This window comes from Diadema setosum, chromosome 10 (genome assembly GCF_964275005.1).
Source record: "Diadema setosum chromosome 10, eeDiaSeto1, whole genome shotgun sequence".
Classification (NCBI taxonomy): Eukaryota; Metazoa; Echinodermata; class Echinoidea; order Diadematoida; family Diadematidae; genus Diadema; species Diadema setosum.
In genome coordinates this window covers 17,815,335-17,834,244 of record NC_092694.1, presented here as the reverse complement: position 1 = coordinate 17,834,244, position 18,910 = coordinate 17,815,335, and the positions used below count along the sequence as shown (strand labels likewise).

Here is an 18,910-nt window from a genome sequence, read left to right as displayed (position 1 = left end):
CGTCATAAACCCTCAGCTGCGCGGGGCGCCTCGCCCTAGCAGAAACTAGAGCACGCACTTCAGTGTGCATTTGAAAACCTCAAAAATGCGCAGCTTGAACTTGTTCGTTAACCCTACCTATCAAAATATCAAAAATTCTTCATAAATTCCAAAATAATTCTCGGATCACTACCAAAATTTGATTACTTGTTACTTGTGTCATTCTCAAACTTTCCTGTAAGTTTCATCCAAATCCGTTCACTACTTTTCGAGTCATTTTGCACACGGACAAACAAACAAACTAACAAACCAACAAACCGACGGTAACAAAAACATAACCTCCTCCCTTGGCGGAGGTAATAAAACCCAATTATATTGTGTGAATTTATGGAATGCACGAATGTTAGTGGAACCTAACAGTGAAAGTTTGAAGAAATGTTATTGATTCATAATAATTTTTGGTGCAGCCATCACTGTGCAAATGGAGAGACTATCAACAGTTCATGATATTATGTAGATGATGACTGGCGGGGGAGGGAACATACTGAATGTTCCACCCGAAGGGTCTGAAATGACATTGAGGGAGGTTATAAGTCCCGAGACGAAGTGGAGGGACTTATAGCCTCCCGAAATAGCATTTCAAACCCTGAGGATGGAACGTTTGGTACATGTTCCTGACAATAAAAGTCATCATCTGTTATATCACATGTATGGGTTAGTCAAATCACACTGTGCGCGGGTCCTTCAAATCACACTTTCGTATACATTACAATAATCGGTCATCCTATTGATTGCGTGAAAAATATGATTGTTCAATCGTTTGGTGCCGTTTGTCATTTGTTACGTGAAAATGTTTTCCCATGGGAGAACATTACAAAAATGTTCTGCCCATGGGCAAACATAACCAATGTGCCTCCATCAGGTGACTGTGTTTAGCCAATCACTAACCGGTATTTGACTAACCCATTTAATATTATACATTATGTGCACTACATAAAGGAAATTCTATATGTTTTCCCTTTCTAGCATAGTGGTAGAGCACTTGACCTACATGTATGATGTAACTTAGAGAGCTTTCAAAGAGCAGGGAAAATATTACCCTTAAACATATGAATATGTCAATTTGAAGTAGAGGGAATGTTACTTTCATTAAAGAATCAAATTTTGCAGAATATGTTTATATTTGCTCTACATCATTGTCAATGAGTAGTGTGAGAATTTTCTTACATATATTTTTTTCTTTTTATATCATGGGTAATGTCATGAACTGTATGTAGTTTTCTTATTCAGCAATGTAGGCATTTTGAAACTTTAAGAATTTATAACTTTTGAGTGGCTTATCCAATTTTCCTCAAAATTTGCTTTATAGACACAATGTAAATTATGTATTCAGGGCAAGTCCAAGATAATGCACGCATTACGTATAGGACATTTATAAAAATTGCTATTTATTCAAAGGAAAGCAAATTATATTTTATTAATATGTGGACATAAGAAGTTCATCAAATAGTTTAACTTAGTATGAAAATTTAGGGATTATGCGAATGATTATGCAAATTAGCTCGTGTCCTGTTATGAGATGTCCCAGACGTAACAAATTGAGGTCATTTTTTTAGGTTTTTTCTAAAATTTCTAAGGTTATTTGAATGCCCTTTTTGGAAGTTGAATACCACAGAAAGAAGAAAAAATAGTAATTTAAGAAAATTTTATGCAAATGAAGCCCTTGAAATTTGCATAAATTTACATAACATATTTTCCTCCCTGGAAATCAAAACTTCAACTCATAAGCTTCAAAATGATACCAAACATGTCAATATTCAGCAAAGATGAAATTTTGCCTTCTGAGGGGACCTTATCTTGGACTTGCCCTTCAACTAATATTGCTGCTGTCTTTCAATTTGCATGTTACAAATTATGAACATTTGTGCACTGAGAGACCTTCCTAGCTACTGTATTCACATACTATGTTCTTTAAGTAACGCATTTGTCCCATACGTAACATTATTTATTTGCCTAATTAAAAGGATAGATTTCTATTTTTTAGCTCACCTGAGCCGAAGGCTCAAGTGAGCTATTGCGATCGCCCTTCGTCCGTCGTGCGTCGTGCGTCGTCCGTCGTGCGTCGTGCGTAAACTTTTTACATTTTCATCTTCTTCTTGAGAACCGATTTTCACCAAACTTGGCAGGTAGCATCCCTAGGGGGATAGGATCTCAATTTGTTCAAATGGGCACCATGACCCACCTGGGGGGCCCCAGGGGGGCCCAAACCCCCTAGAATTAAGGAATCTTTAAAAATCTTCTTCTCTAGAACCAGAAGTGATAGGGCTTAGTTAATACTATGAGTTAGTACATTGATGACTGTAGTTTCAAGTTTGTTCATGGGGGAATCAGGGGTGCCCCCCTTGGGACCCAGGGGAGGGGGCTTGGGAGGGGTCCTAATGGGGCCTAAATTGTACTTTTTCATCTTCACTTTGAGATCCCCATGTCTGATTTTCACCAAACGTGGTAGGTAGCATCCCTAGGGGGATAGGATCTCAATTTGTTCAAATGGGTACCATGGCCCACCTGGGGGCCCAAACCCCCTAAAACTAAGGAATCTTTAAAAATCTTCTCTAGAACCAGAAGTGACAGGGCTTTGATAATGCTATGAGTTAGTACATTGATGACTGTAGTTTGTTCATGGGATTGGCGGAATCAGGGGTGCCCCCCCCCCCCCCCCTTTGGGACCCAGGAGAGGGATGGGGATGGGTCCTAATGGGACCTGAATTGTACATGTTCATCTTCTTTTTGAAAACCTCATGATGAATTTTGACCAAACTTAGCAGGTAGCATCCCTAGGGGGATAGAATCTCAATTCCTTCAAATGGGCACCATGTCCCTCTTGGGGGCCCCTAGCCCCCCCCCCCCCCCCCACATTAAGGAATATTTAAAATCTACTACTCTAGAACCAGAAATGGTAAAGCAAAGTTGTTACCATGAGTTTGTACATTGATGACTTTAGTTCCAAGTTTGTTCATTGCAGATCCAGCAGGGCTGCCTGACCCCCCCCCCCCCCCACCCTGGAGTTGAGGAGGGGGGATCCAGTTATATGCAGACCTAAGTTTCCAATGTTCTCAGGTATGAGTGTGTAAGAATGCATGGAAGGTGAAATTGCGATACACAGGTGAGCGCGTGACCCCCGGGTCTCTTGTTCTCTTTCTAGATGGTATTTATCTTCTGTAAACAATAAATTGGAAATTCCCAGAATAGCACTCCAATAACTGTACAGTAATTTGAGAAAAAAACCTAAAAATGTCCTCAATCTTTACCTATGGGACATCTCATAATAGGAGTTTAAGATGTGATCGAAAGTTTGCCAAGGTGGTTGAAAACATGTCAAAATTACCCACACTAACATGCTGTACTCTATGGTTTCATTCCCCTTACAGTGAGTGACAGGACAGTGGCAGTGCCTGAACTTGCGGATAGATCCATCGTGGCTCTTGCAGAGAAGACAGTGATATTTAAATGGATTGCACTGCGGTATGACAAATTAATCCACAAAACTACAAAGTGCAGGCAAATGGATGACAACTTTGGTAAACAAAATTAAACTTGGGTCAAAACTATGATAGTTCAACAGATGGGTGATCGATAAGATTTTGAAATCTGCCAGCAAGTTGTTTGTGAATTGGCACAGTTTTATCTGAGGCATTTTCCCGAGTTATCATCATGATGAGTCGCCCTAGAGGAGCTCAGCCTGCATTGCTGAATGTGGGAGACCAGAGGGAGGTGTTTGTGACAGCTTTTGAGGTGGATAAGCAGGAGAATGCATTCAGGTTTTGGGGACAGTTTGACAATGAAGCAGTTGAAATGCTGGAAAACTACATGTTGGAGGCTCAAATGGAGGCTGAAGCAAGCTCGCACCCACAGCCTGGAAGTTTGTCACCAGGTGATGTGTGCCTGGCCCAGTTCATGGAGGACGGACAGTGGTATCGCGCACGTGTCGAGAGTGTCACTGGCAATGATGTCATCGCATACTTCATCGATTATGGCAACACGGAGATAATTCCCAGGGGGCGGGTTAGACTCATGCAGGAAAAGGTGCTGGATTTACCACCCCAGGCGACAAATTGCAAGCTAGCAAACACTGAGCCAATTATTGACAATTCTTCGCTGAAAGCAGGTACACACAACTACTTACGCAAGCAACTTGAATATCAGACATTTTGGGCTGAAGTGATTGCATGTATTGGTGGCAACCTGGAAGTCAAGTTGTCAGATGTCAGGAGTAGAGTAGATGTGGCAAAGCAAATCATAGCAGATGGATTTGGCCGCACTGCAACTGGAGAGAGCAGCCCCTCAAAGAAACACGGATACAAACTCATGTCACTCAATGTGGGCAATCGAGAGCGAGTGTATGTGAGCACTGTGAACTCGCCAAATCAGTTTTGGGTGCAGCAGGAGAAGCTAACCAAGGACTTGGATGATCTTATGAATGATATGCTCTCTCATTACTCCAAGACACATAGCACAACTAAGCGAGGACATTTTTCACGAGGAGATCCATGCGTGACAACATTCTCAGATGACGGGAGCTTCTATCGTGCTCTTGTGACAAATACCATGGGATCAAAGAACTATGAGGTGTTTTTTGTAGACTATGGCAACTCTGACGTCAAGACAAAGGATGAGATACTTGAAATCACTCCAGAATTCTTGTCCCTGCCTGCAGTTGCTATCGAGTCGTGTCTTAGTGATGTTGATCCCAGCTCTTGTAACACAGATCAAGCTGCAGCCAGATTTGAAGAGCTTGTTGCAGAAAAGATTATCTGCTGCAAGGTGACACGCAAGATGGGAGACAAGTGTTCGCTGCTCATGATTGATCCCACTGGTGGTGAAAATGCAGACATTGCTAGTGTGTTGGTGAAAGAGGAGCTAGCAGGAAGACCCAACCAGATGAGTAGCCCACATTCAAAGACTAGCCCACCCTCAGGTCACAGCGCCAAAAGTGGATCACCTCAAGCCCAGTCAGCTGCCAGAGAGCTAGACTTTCATTCTCCTAAGTTCAAGAAACCGCAGATCAGAGTTGGCGACAGACTGGATGTGCAGTTGACTTCAGTTGCCAGTGGAGCAGAGTTTTCATGCCATCTTGTGAAAGATGCAGACAAATTTCAGGCATTGATGGACAAGCTGGGCAAGACTTACTCAAGCAAATCCCTCGGTGAGCACAGTGTTCGACAAGTTGCAGCAGGTTTACCATGTTGTGTGCAGTTCTCTGAAGACCAGATGTGGTACCGAGCAGAAGTGACGCATGTCAGAGGCCAGGATGTCGAAGTGTGCTATGTCGACTATGGAAACAACGAGATAGTGACGGCAGCCCAGCTAAAGAGCCTCAAACCAGAGTTCTTCAATCTCCCTGTGCAATCCATCAAGTGCAGCCTTCATGGTGTGCCGCAAAAGAGTGCAGCAAAGTCACAAGAGGTGAAAGACTTTCTTGATTCAACAGTGGCAGAGCTGGATCTGTGTGCCAATGTTGAAGGGGAATACAATGGGGTATTCAGCATTCAGTTAAGTGATCCAGCGACTGGTGATAACATCAATGACATGGTCAAATCCATGGTGACTGAAAGGAGCTCTAGAGTGCCGTCGCCAAAAGAAAAAGTGCAAGCAGAATACCGCAACCAGTCTTTGAAAGAGGGAGAAGTTTTGCAGGTCTTTATTGGTCATGTGGATGATGATGCCCAGTTGTACTGCCAAAAGTCAGCCACGGTAGAAGAGCTAGAGGAACTCATGGACCAGATGGCTCAGCACTTCACAAACCAGCATGGACGTGCTCCTTCCCTTACACCAGGCATGCCATGTGCAGCAAAATATCCAGCAGATGAAGCATGGTATAGAGCCAGAGTCACCCAAGTAGAGAGAGGTGGCAAGGTGACCGTCACATTTGTAGACTATGGCAACTCAGAGGTCATTGATGCTTCCCAGATTCAACTTCTGACATCAGACATGCTCCAACTACCAGCTCAGGCCATTCCATGTATTCTAGACGGTCTCGTTGGAGGCCACCTTTCAAGTACAGATGTTGCAAAACTTCAGGAACTCATTGAAAGTGAGTGCTCAATAGAAGTGACTTCAAAAGACAGGAAAAGCGGCTGCTTTGTTGTGAAGATGACAGGACCAGAAGGGAACTGCATCAATGACATGTTCAGGAAAGCTCAAAAGGTAGAAAGGAAGCACAAGTCAAGTGACGAGAATATGATGTCACCCCCTCGAAATGATGGTTATGCTTCTGACAGAAGGAAGCGCAAGTCAAGTGACGAGAATATGATGTCACCTCCTCGAAATGATGGTTATGCTTCTGACAGCAGACATGGATCTAGATCTCATTCTCAAATGCAAAGAAAAACGGATGGTATTAGTTCGAATGCTAACTTCAAGGGAAAGCTATCTCCTCGAAATGATAGATTTCTGCAAAGTGAGAAATCACCCAAGGGCAAGAGTGATGCATTTAACAGGGGAGGCAGTGGTGATGCCACTACCAATAATCTGAGAATGTCAAAGTCACGTTCTGATAGAGGATCTATTTCTTCCAGTACTTCTGACAGATCTGATCGAAGCAATCGTTCCAGCAAATCTGGTGGAAACAGCTATCGTTCTGATGATGATAGACGTAAAGGATTCCGAGAACGTCCTGCCACAAAACGTCCTGACCCAAACCTGCTTTCTGCCACTCCGCTGCAATTCACTGAAATCAAGTTTCCAGCAAGGGGTGCTGTAGATGTCTACATCTCCCATGTCAGCAATCCTAGCGAGTTCTGGTGTCAAACAGCAGAGTCTACTCCACAGCTGCAAAGAGTGATGTCTGAGTTGCACGCTAGGTACGGAAGTCTAGGACCAAGTGACCGCAGGTTGAAAAACACAACAGTGGGGACGCCGTGTGTTGCTCAGTTTTCCGAAGACAAATGCTGGTATCGTGGTGTTGTAGTCAACAAGCATGTGAAAATGTTGGAGGTATTGTTTGTAGACTATGGGAATAGTGAGAAAGTTTCTCTGGCAGGGATCAAAGAGATAACTCCAGAGTTGATGAAGCTTCCTGTGCTTGCAGTGAAGTGTAGCTTGGAAGGTGAGAGGGAGTGGCAAAATGCACACACAGAGGCAATGAAAGAGACAGCGGACAGGACAGAGCCATTCAAATGTGAGGTCAAGAAGACAGACTGTGGAGTCTATGTGGTGGATCTCCTGTGGGAAGGGAAAAGGATGACAGATGTGTTGACCAAGATGAAGTTGCCATCACCCGCTGTTGCTCCTGTCTTAACACCAGCTCCCAAGCAGGCCGAGTCTGAGATTTCCAAGTTGACAACACCAACTGTGTCCACACAGAATTCGACTACCACATCAACCCTTCAGCTTACGTATACCATAGCAACAGAGCTCGAGTGCCTCCAAGTTGACCAAGTTGAGGATGTAGTGATCAGCTATTGGGAAGGCCCATCCAGATTCTGGTGTCAACTCGCCAAAAAGTGCGCCAGCTTAGATGAGCTGATGGACAGCTTGCATGGAGACAGGTCAGGTGGGAAGATTGATGCTTCTGTCATTAAGCCAGGGCTTGTGTGCTGTGCAAAGTATGCTGAAGACGGAGCCTGGTATCGAGCACAGATTACACAGGCAGAACCTGTTACACAGCCAGAAGTCCTCTTCGTCGACTATGGCAACAAAAGCAAGGTGACATTAGCTGACCTCAGGGTATTACCACAAGCAATGACATCACTGCCAGCCCAAGCTATGCAATGCTCTCTATCAGACCTCACTCCAGCCCAGGCAGCATCACCTGCTGCTGTGGATAAGTTCACACAACTGATAACAGACAAGCAGCTTGTTGCTAAAGTCATTCAGAAGGAGGCCGCAAAGGTAACGGTCGATCTGCATGACACAAGCACTCCAGAGGATGTGAACATCACCGACGAAATCAAGAAAGTTGTGGCAGATGTGGAAGAGCCACCAAGCTACCCACCTCCAAGGATTACTGAGAATTCTGACGCAGTGTATGTAACTAACATTGATGCTGAGACAGGTACTGTTTACATACAGCTTGCATCATCAACGGAACAGTTAGACTCAGTTACCTCCATCATGCAATCTACATATGAATCCTGTGGTTCTGATGAGTACCAGTTACCAAATCCTGTTGTGTCTCAAGCATGCTGCACTAAGTTCTCAGAAGATGAGCAGTGGTACAGAGGAGTCGTTATGGCAACAACGGCTACCACGGCAACTGTTCACTTTATTGACTATGGGAATCGTGAAGAAAAACTCTTCAGTGACCTCAAAGCACCAACAGAAGAGCTGCTTAACATACCACACATTGCCCTAGAGTGCCATATGGATGGACTCCCACTGCTACCATGGCAACAGGAAGCTGCTGATCACTTGCTGAACATCACAGCAGAGAAAGAACTTGCCTGCAACTTCACAAGTACCAGTCACCCACACTCCATTAGGTTGAGGGATGAAGCAGTGGATGTAAATGCAGAAATGGAAAAGTTCTTTGGAGAGAGTAAAGGAGGTGCATTGAGACAGCCAGCTGTGTATCCACCCCCTTCTGTCAGTGAACTAACTCAAACAGGGTATGTAGTCAATGTTGATGCTGCATCTGGTACAGTCTACCTCCAACTATCTTCTGCAACTGAGCAACTGGACACAATCACTGCACAGCTGGAAACAACCTACCAGTCAAGTGGAAATGAACTTTTGCTCAGTGACGTCTGTGAGAACCAGGCATGCTGCACAAAATTCTCAGAAGACGACCAGTGGTATAGAGGAGTGGTCAGATCAAAGACTGCAACCAAAGCTCATATCTTCTTCGTCGATTATGGGAACAGCGAGGAAAAGCAGCTGACTGATCTAAGGGCACCACCATCTGAACTTTTGAAGATACCTCAAATTGCACTTGAGTGCAAGTTGCAAGGAATCCCCCAGTCACCATGGCAGCAAGAAGCAGTGGACTACCTCCTTGAGGTCACTGCAGACAAGGAATTGACTTGCTCTTTCACCACTGTCAGTCCACCTTATCTTGTCTCACTGGAAGATGGTTCCAGAAACATCAATGAATCTATGCTGAAACTAAGTGGAGGTTTACAAGAAGAAGCACAGGTGCAGTCAAGATCGTTTCCACTGCAAGAGGTATGTGCAGGGACAGAGCCTGTCTATGCAGTGAATGTTGATGCAGCAACTGGTACTGTATTTGTTCAGCTAGCCTCATCTACCGAGAAGCTCGACAACATTGCCTCCCTCCTTGAGACAGCATATGGCTCATGTGGCTCACAGCAACAACTCGTGAAGCCTTCATCCGGCCAGGCATGCTGCACAAAATTTTCTGAAGATGCTCAGTGGTATCGTGGTATCGTTCGACAAATCATGTCTTCAACAGCAGAGATATTCTTTGTCGACTATGGAAACAGTGAGGAGAAGCGAGTGGAGGACTTAAAAACACCCACAGAAGAACTGCTCAAAATTCCTCAAATTGCCATCCAGTGCCAGCTAGATGGTGTGGCTCAGTTGCCATGGAAACAGGAGGCTGTTGATCACTTCTTAAACATCACTGCAGAAAAGGAGCTCCAGTGCACGTTTAACACCAGTTCAGAACCACCATCAATCATCCTCCGTGATGGTTCCTGTGATGTAAATGCAGAGATGATCCCTCTCCTGGCAGAGAAGGAGGGAGCAGCACCCACAGAAGGTCAGGATTCCAAGTTCAAGTCATTAGCACCCACTCTGCTCCACCAGAGGAAAGCAGAGGTATACATCACAGCAACAACCTCGCCAGGTGAGTTCTGGCTCCAGCCGTTGGCTGGCGAGGAGGCGTTGTCACTTCTGATGGATGAACTGCAAGCCCATGGAGAGGATTCATCTACTCAACTCCTGAAGAATCCTGCCATCGGAACTCCCTGTGTAGCAAAGTACTCCAGTGATGAGGGATGGTACCGGGGCACTGTTACAAGCCTAGATGGAGATGCCGCCACGGTCCGGTTCGTTGACTACGGCAACACAGATGCAGTTACGTCTGCACACTTGAAGGTAATTAGCCCTCCGCTCTTGCAGCTTGAAGCTCAGGCAATCTGTGGTGCTCTTTCTGGACTCTCTCCTGTGGATGGTCAAGCCTGGTCAGCAGAGGCTGCTGAATTCTTCGAAACTGTAGTTGCTGACAAACTACTGCTAATGGAAGTTGTGGCTGAATCTGATGGTAGGTCTACAATCATTTCTTTTTATCTAGCACAGTTTTGTCATCCAAATAAAGTATAGCTTGCAAAAGGAATGATTTTTTTTTCTAAAATTTGAGATAGTATTCTTAATGCATGCTAATTCTCTCTTTTTTTTTAAATACATTTGTTTATTTATCCTTTACAAAAAAAAATCAATGGCTAACTGAAGTTCTTTGTGTGAGGCAAACTTTTTTTTCTTGAGATTTTAGGATGCATCTTTTGCATGAAAGACAAGATTTAGGGACATCCATGACCAACCAGTATAATACCACATTGAACAGCATGTGTGCTTTTCATAATATTTAGATCAAGCAGAAAGAATCTCTTGCCATTTTTTTTTTCTTTTTGAAAATGCCTAATATACAATAGTAATGATAGTGAATTATCATTAAAGCAGCCACAGTTTGCTGAGTAGCATTTCTAATGTATAATTTCCCCAGTGTTCAATTTCAATGCCATTGGTGAAATTTGATTTCCATTTAATTTCCAGTCTTGAATAATGTTGATCTCCCCCTCCTTTGACATGTTAAATACTTCTTCCCATCAGGCAAGCTGGAGGTTAAACTGCTTGACATGGGTATGAACGTCGGTGAGAAGCTTGTGATGGAAGGTCATGCAGTGTCAACTGTAGAGGGCGTCAGACAATTCCCCTCTGTCACCAGTGAGCCAGGTAAGAATCCTCCTAAGCTTCTCTTGTCTTGTAAAGATGTAGTGGAAGAGATAGTTTGTACATAGTCTTGAAATTACAATGCATGTCAAAATGGATCAGGGCCTCGTTTTATCAAAAGATATTTATAAGCAATTATACATTTCCTTTCCACGCATCATGCCATAGACTTATGATAGAAATCAACTATATAATCAGTTATAACTCTTCATAAAACAGGGCCCAGGGTTGAAACTTTACCAGCGCAGTTCTACACAAAAAATTCCTGAATTATGCAAATAATATAATGAAATAATTGGAATTCTAATAATAATGAAGCAAAGGGTGCGTTCGAGCGCTCTAAAGCGAACCAAAGCGAACTGAACCAAAGCGTACCGTACCGAACTGTGCCAGATTTGAAGCGTTTGAGCGCTCTGTCGAGAAAGCGTACCTCACAAGTTATTTTTAGAAAAGGTCACACATTTTTTAGGAAGAATTTCATCCACCTGGTGCTTGAACCACTTACAGCTGTCAAGAACAAAGAGAATGATGTTTTTGCATTGTGACGTATGCGCATGATAGTCGCATGCTTTACAGCAAACTTTTGGTACGCTTTTGGAGCACATCGGGAAGTGGTCCACTTTTGGCTCGGTACAGTACGGTACGGTACACTTTAGGAGCGTTCGAGCACTCCTCTGGCGCGGGTACAGTACGGTACAGTTCGCTTTAGGAGAGCGCTCAAACGCACCCAAAGATTAAGAGGATTAGCATATCCTGCATCCTTTGGCAGAGAGATCACACAAAGGAAATGCAAAGTCTACTATTATGAGTTTGGAGTCCTACCCCTCATAAATAGCAAGCCTTCCCAAATAGTTGCCATCTTTTTAAAGTATCCAAGGCTAAACCAAATGCTTGTCGCAACTAATATTACATGGAATAGAACATACATAAAACAATTGTTCATCTTTCAACTGCATGCATCTGCATCTAGGCATGAAGCAGGATTCTTCCAAGTATTAGATCATGCAAATGATTTTACAGGTTCTGTGACCAGAAGAAAAATGGGAAGGTTACCAAAACAAGTTATAAACCAATTGATGCATTTGGTTGGACCCTTTTTATCTTGTACCTCATTATTATTAATAGAATTCAAATTAAATTTGATAACAGTTTTTGCATAATTTAAGAATTTTATTACATAACACTTCATACAAGCCTTCAGAGGTTAGCAGCTTCAAAGTCAATCACAAATTCTGTCAAGTGAGATTCATGTCAGGCACCAAAACAACTTGTGAACATGAATATTTATGATATGTCATATTCTTATCATCAGCAATTTGAGCTGCCACCACGACCATTGTATCAAAGTTAAAGCCTAAACAGGTTAGTGATGTTGTAGGGGCAGTATGTGACTTCCCAAAGTTAATGACAAACCCCAACGATGTCAACAAATTAATAGCATAATTTGTGTTAGCAATGCTCTCCTCTTTAAAGCGGGCAAAAATTATTATGTCATTAAAATCTACATTGTAGAACTACTTCTCAGATAGGCAATGACGAGCTTCATGACTTCAATAAATACCATTGGAGCTGAACTTAACCCAAGGGCTAAGCAGTTTAAGCAATGAATATGACCATTCTACATGAAACATAAATACTTAAAAACTTTATGAATCGGAAAAGAAAAATATGTATCCTTGATATCCAGTGATGTTTAGTAGTCAGATTGCATTCATATTTCTTTAACATTCCGAAATGTTTCCTTCTTGAAATGCTCATACCTGACAAACAAGTTCAGATTTTTCAAATTAATGATGGGTCTAAGATCCCCGGTTTTCATTGGAATTGAAAATATATCATGGACAGAAATATAACCTCCCCTAAGGAAATTTCTGGAATTGCTCTCTTCTGGAGCAACAAAAGAACTTCCAGATTAATTTGCTGCTTTTTCTCTCTCCAAAACTGGTAATTGAAGAGGGAACAAATTTTGATAAGGATAATCGTCAAATAAAATTCTTGAAGTACAAATTGTGTCTAAAATCATGGAAGCAGATGTAATAAGAGACCCACGCCTCTATGAAAAATCTGGGTCGTCCCACATGTGAAGAGAAGCTTACTAGTTTTCTGCAGATGCAGGGTGCTGCGCTGCGGAGGGTGCCCAAATCTTTGAGGGAGGTCCTTGAGGTGTTGATGCAGCCACAGATGGGGGAGAAGTATGACAGTTAGACCCATGTCAATCTGCTGAGTGATCCCAGAACCTTTCCTTTGCTGGTAATTATGACAGTATGGTTCCATCTGCCTGTTGCCGAACGACCAATGACGCAACCAGTCAGAGAAGTTTACTCTCTGGCTCATGATTTGTCAACACTCTTCAGTATCGCTTGCAAGTCCTTCCCAAACAGCATTCTTCTACGGGAATTGACCTGCTGCATCTGCTCCTGTACTTCTGCTTGAATGGTAGCTTGAGCTGACTGGCCGTTGCTCTCTAGACACTGTTTGTATAGGATCTCTCAAATGATCTCAGCTTGAGGGAGCATTCCCTGAATCACCATCTTTTGCAGCTTCTGTGCCCTGCTGTCTGCTGAATGGATTTTTATTTGTTTTTTATTTTTTATTTTTTTAGATGTGGGACAGAATTCCTCCAGGCCTTCATAAAGGTTGTCTGTTTCCAGCTCTACGAGCTGTTGGCACTGCATCTCGTGTGCTGCACTGCCTACACCAGTTTCTCTTACTCTGCCTCTGGGTCATAGCTGGGAAGATGACTAGGGGAAGAATTCTGGTCAGTTAACTCTGTAAAAATGCTTGGTAAATTGTCTTCATGGTCACACTACGAAGGACCCTGAAATTTTCCCGTATGCAGCGCATGATGGGCTGATTCACAGGCTTTGAAGACAGACACCTGTCCATCTCAAAACCGAGAAAGTTGGGCCAAAAATTGTTGGATCTCACTCTCCTGCACTGTGAGTTTGGCCCACAGCTCAGCCTGATCTGTAAACCCCTGGTGCCGGCTGCGGCTTTGAGCCATTGTCTTCCATATCTGACTTCTGCCGCTGTCAAAGCATGCAGGACATTCTAACCCTCTGAAAGCGTGAACAATGTGATTATGTAATAGAATTAAAGCTCGCTGTAATGTAAAGAGTAAAATAGGGGGAAAAAAAGAATGGAAAAGGTTTCAGCTAAATAGGGCATAGAATTAAAAAGTTATAGAATGTGTTCACAAAAGAGTGACAATATCAGTACAAAACACAAATGCAAATTGATTTAAAGATGAAAATAAGGCTTTGTGAGTCTCCCATAGACCAACACCCAAATCTTCACTGGATTCCCTGTGTTGACATGAATTCAAAAAGGTAAACTGATCATTTGCATCATAACATTAAGTGTTTTTCATATACCTAGCTGCATTGATTTCCAAGGGCAAGTGGTTTTGAGTGCTAGTCTATCAACTGAAAGTAAGATTTTAGTGATGCCAGTGTGCACAGAACAATGAGAGATTTATAAGTTGATGACAGTAGTGCCTCATTTAATTTGCAAACATGAATGCAACTGATCACCATTACCTTGTGAAATTATGTGAATTTCAATGTTGCAAAACCTTCTCATCTCATCTCATCTCATCTCATCTCATCCAATTTTGATAAAGCTTAAACCATTATTATTGATTGATTGTATATAATAGAAAGGTTTATTTATTAGTGTCATACTTCATAGCCCAGGGGCTAAATTGCATATAACATTATAAGTACATACAAATTCAAACCTTTAGACAGTTACAAAATGAAGTATACCCATATGATAAAAATAAGTGAGAAGATGTCGTAATTATACAAATCTAATATCCAATATAAGCATACATGGTAAGAACATATTACACACTTTCAAAAACAAACAGAACTGAAAAGTTACTGTGGTGACTGGTTTGCCTCTGCCATATCTCATTATTCCTCCAATGAATGTGCAGTGCATCTTACTTTAGACAACAATATCACATGATTGATTAAAAAAAATAATAATAATAAAGAACTAACATGTTTAGAAATTTGATTGCACAACTGCCAAATATGTTAGATATTTATATATTTCTTAACCAGATTTCATTCATATGGCCAATATTGTCTCATAAAGCAAATACTCAGGAACCGAAGCTCTCTCACCCGACCCCTGACCCATACTTCTAGACCCTGTGAGCTACATTCTTACAATCCTCAACTAACAACATCAAATTTACATAACAATACCTCTAACTGTCCCCAAAACATGCATATTAAGTTTCATAAAACTCCATTTGGAATTGCAGCTCGTAGATACAGGGAAAATAATGAAGTAATAAGCATAATTCACAAAAAAAAATAAGTATCAGTACAGAAAAGAAGGCATGGGTTCTGCATTCTATCTATGTTATCTCTTCAAACCACAGTACCCAGAAAAGCAAACAATTATTAAAGCTGTATGTGTTAGACTGTATGTGGAGACTTCTTTTTCAGCACGTATACAGTCATGTGTACACAGAGCAACTACCCATAGCATAGACATTCGTGTTTGTCATCTGTGTGGTCCAACACATGCTTTCTTTGTTCTGTTCTAAGCAAAATGTTGACATCCATCTCACACTCTTACCCTGTTCCTATAGAGGATACTCTTGAGCAGGTGTCCAGAGATCTCGTGGAGAGAGTTCTGGTGTCAAGCCTACATGATCTTGGTCTGGAGGAGGATGGAGAAGAGGTGGAGATGGAAGATGTTGGTACCAAGGGCGTGGCAGAAGCAGATATGGAGGATGAAGGGAAGGCTGACGTGGAGACGGTTGCTAGGGTAGAGGCAGTGGAGGAGGAAGAGAAGCAGGAGGAGGGGGCACAGTCTATTGAAGGGTTACAGGTCAGTTTCACACCATTCATTCATTCATTTATTTACAAATAGTAAATTTGTTCCAAACAGAGGTGTTTGTGAACTCTGCAAGGTAAGAAGTATAGAACACCATTTGCAGCATGACCAAAGTTGACCATTATTATTATGCAATTAGTGATATTTGATGGTCTGTAGTCCCATGTTCAAATGCTATTTTAACCTGCACATATCACTGTACTTCTTATGTCCGGCTAAACCAGCATATGAGAATCCTTGACCCTGTTTACAGTGCGGGGCTGGGCCGAGCCACGGCCGAGCCGCGGCCGAGCCCAGCCTCAATTGCGGGGCCGAGCCCCGCAATTTTGTCCGTTTACACTGTCGGGCTCGTCCGTTTACACTGCCGGGCTCGGCCGCGCTTTTGATTCAAACCTTTCAATATTTCGTCGTAGTGGCGCTCTGCTTGTAAACCAACGCAATTTGGTATAGTCTGGTTTTCAGACTCTTTGCCAACTGGATTCCGTGGCGACGAAGTCGCCATTCGGGCAAAGGCCTTTGCCGAAGGAAAAATCCTTTGCAGGACAAAACCACCTTAAACTATACTAGTTTTCGACGTTGAGGGGGTTAATATCCTGAATAGCGAAATAGTACGGGCACAGGGTTTGGAAGCCAGACTAAAATTGGCCGCGCATTTGGCCCAGTTTGCGTTTACACTGAGAAAAGGCTGGGCTCGGCTGCGACCACCTCCAGAGCGTGGCCAAATGCGCGGCCAATTTTGGCCCCGCATTCGGCCTTTGCACGTTTACACTGAAATGAAGGCGGGCCGAGGCGGCCGAGCCTCGCACTGTATTTAAAACAGGGTCCTTGATAACACTCCAGATTTTTGTTCAAAGTCTCTTGCATTCAAGGAACATTCTGTAACTTCAGATGATTACAGTATATGTTGTTACTGTTTAAGATTCACCCAGGTTTTACAATCCTTGGTGTGATATGTTCCCCTTGTATTTTGTTTGTGTACAGCAACAGTTAGTCACATTTTTAGATTGACTGTTTGATTTATGTAACATGGCCTTCTGCTGGGTTTAGAATATCTACAGTACTTGTGTTAAAAGTTGAAAAAAAAAAAATCATTTCCTCTTCCTAAACTTGTATGTCTCCCTCTGTCATCCATACATGTATATCATCATTTGAAAAGCAAGGTGGGGGCTTTTAACTCTGTACTAAAGCCATGAAGTGTTTGCCTTTCTGCTTGTAGAACTGTCAATATTCTCTTTGTACAAGCAAAATCGTACTGTGGCAGTATTTACTGTGATGTCAGGATAGTGGCCCTCTGCTTCTTAGTCCAGCAATATTTTGACCCAATGCCTTCCATCACTACATTATCCAGCTTTCTTCTACTCCATTGCTATCTATCCCAGTATGAGGTTTTCTCTCCCCCCCCCCCCTTGTCTCTTGTATTTACCACAATGCACTTCATTTCTTTCATTTTTTTTTTTTGTAATGAGGTTATCATCTTTTACCTTACAAATGCATGTATTTCATGTGTGTTTCTGTGTGCATGTGTGTTAAAACTTTATTGTGATCTTTACCATTCTTTCTGCCATGCACTTGTACCCAAATGACCCCTCTGGCATAATGCTCAATGTACTCCTTTCATTCCTGAAATCTTCTTTTTCTGCCATTCTCCCCTCCCCATCTATCTCTTTCCTCTACTCCTTCCTTCCCTTTTTCACATCTATCTGTCTGTCTGTCTGTCTATTTATCTATCCATCTATCCATCCATCTATCTATCTATATATCTACCTACCTACCTACCTACCTACCTACCTACCTACCAACCTATCTATCTATCTACCTACCTACCTACCTACCTACCAACCTATCTATCTATCTATCTATCTATCTGTCTATCTATCTATCCATCAATCCATCTATCAATCTATCTATCTACCTATCTATCCATCTGTCTGTCTATCTATCTATCTATCTATCTATCTATCTATCTACCTATCTATCTATCTATCCGTCTGTCTGTCTATCTACCTACCTATCTATCTATCTATCTATCTATCCGTCTGTCTGTCTATCTATCTACCTACCTACCTATCTATCTATCTATCTATCTATCTATCTATCTATCTATCTATCTATCTACATATCTGTCTATCTATCTATCTATCTATCTATCTATCTATCTACATGTTGTATCTATATCTCTCCATTATCCATCATATCTTTCACAAACCTGCTCTCTGTTGCTCCGTATCATACTGTCTTTGAATGTCACCCTTCCGTAGCCGGAGGATGTTGCTCATGTCATCCTTGACAAGCTGGTAGAGGATGTGTCCATAAGGCTGGAAGAGGGAAAGCATCCCTCTATCAATATTAGTGATGCTGAAGGCAAACAGGTGGGTATCAATGATCCATCAGCTTCTGACTTATTTCCTTTTTAAAGGACTTTGCCTACAGCTGTAGAATAATGTGCTTGCTCTTGATTTTGTTTTCCATGGGAAGTTGTTTCTTCTTTGTTCGTTTGTTTTGTGTTTGTGTGTGTGTGTTTGTTATATTTGTTTGGTTTACTTTATGTTTTACTTTGTTTTGTTTTGGTTCTTTTTTTATGCCTCCGCCACGAAGTGGTGTCGGAGGCATTATGTTTTTGGGTTGTCCGTCCGTCTGTCCTTCCGTCCGTCTGTAATGAATTTTGTGGACAGCGTAACTAAAAAAACTTTTGAGGTATCCTAATGAAACTTGGCATGTATGTGTATTAGGGGGTTAAGTTGTGCCTATCAAATTTTGGGTGCACATGCTCAAGGTCAAATGTCAAAAGGTCAAGGTCAAATATGTAGAATTTCACTATTTCCACCATATCTATGCAATGCCTGAAGATATTTTCTTGAAACTTAGTATATACATGTATTACCCAATTAAGATTCTCTGGTGAAAGTTTGGGGTCATGAGGTCAAAGGTCAAAAGGTCAAGTAAAAATATTAAAACTTCACTTTTTTCTCCGTACCTTGGATATTGTTCAAAGTATCTTCATGGAACATAGTATATATACATGTACTGACTGGCAGTGATTATTTAGAGAATTTAGGGTTCATGGGGTCAGGGGTCAAAGGTCAAGGGCAACACTTAAAAATTTTACTATTTCTCTCATATTTATGCAGTGCCAACAGGATTATTTTTTTTTTTTACACTTGGTGTA

At 42.1% G+C, this 18,910-nt stretch overlaps 1 protein-coding gene across 1 annotated transcript in view; it reads left to right on the top strand.

The window, feature by feature from the left end:
• The first annotated feature begins 3,413 nt into the window (after positions 1 to 3,413).
• Positions 3,414 to 18,910, top strand: part of LOC140233603 (tudor domain-containing 6-like) — a 29,468-nt gene continuing 13,971 nt past the window's right edge. Inside the window, exons 1-4 of the mRNA XM_072313702.1 lie at positions 3,414 to 10,201; positions 10,768 to 10,890; positions 15,497 to 15,738; positions 18,003 to 18,113. Coding sequence (XP_072169803.1) covers positions 3,691 to 10,201; positions 10,768 to 10,890; positions 15,497 to 15,738; positions 18,003 to 18,113 — 6,987 coding nt within the window. The 5' untranslated portion in view covers positions 3,414 to 3,690. The remainder of the gene's footprint in view (positions 10,202 to 10,767; positions 10,891 to 15,496; positions 15,739 to 18,002; positions 18,114 to 18,910) is intronic.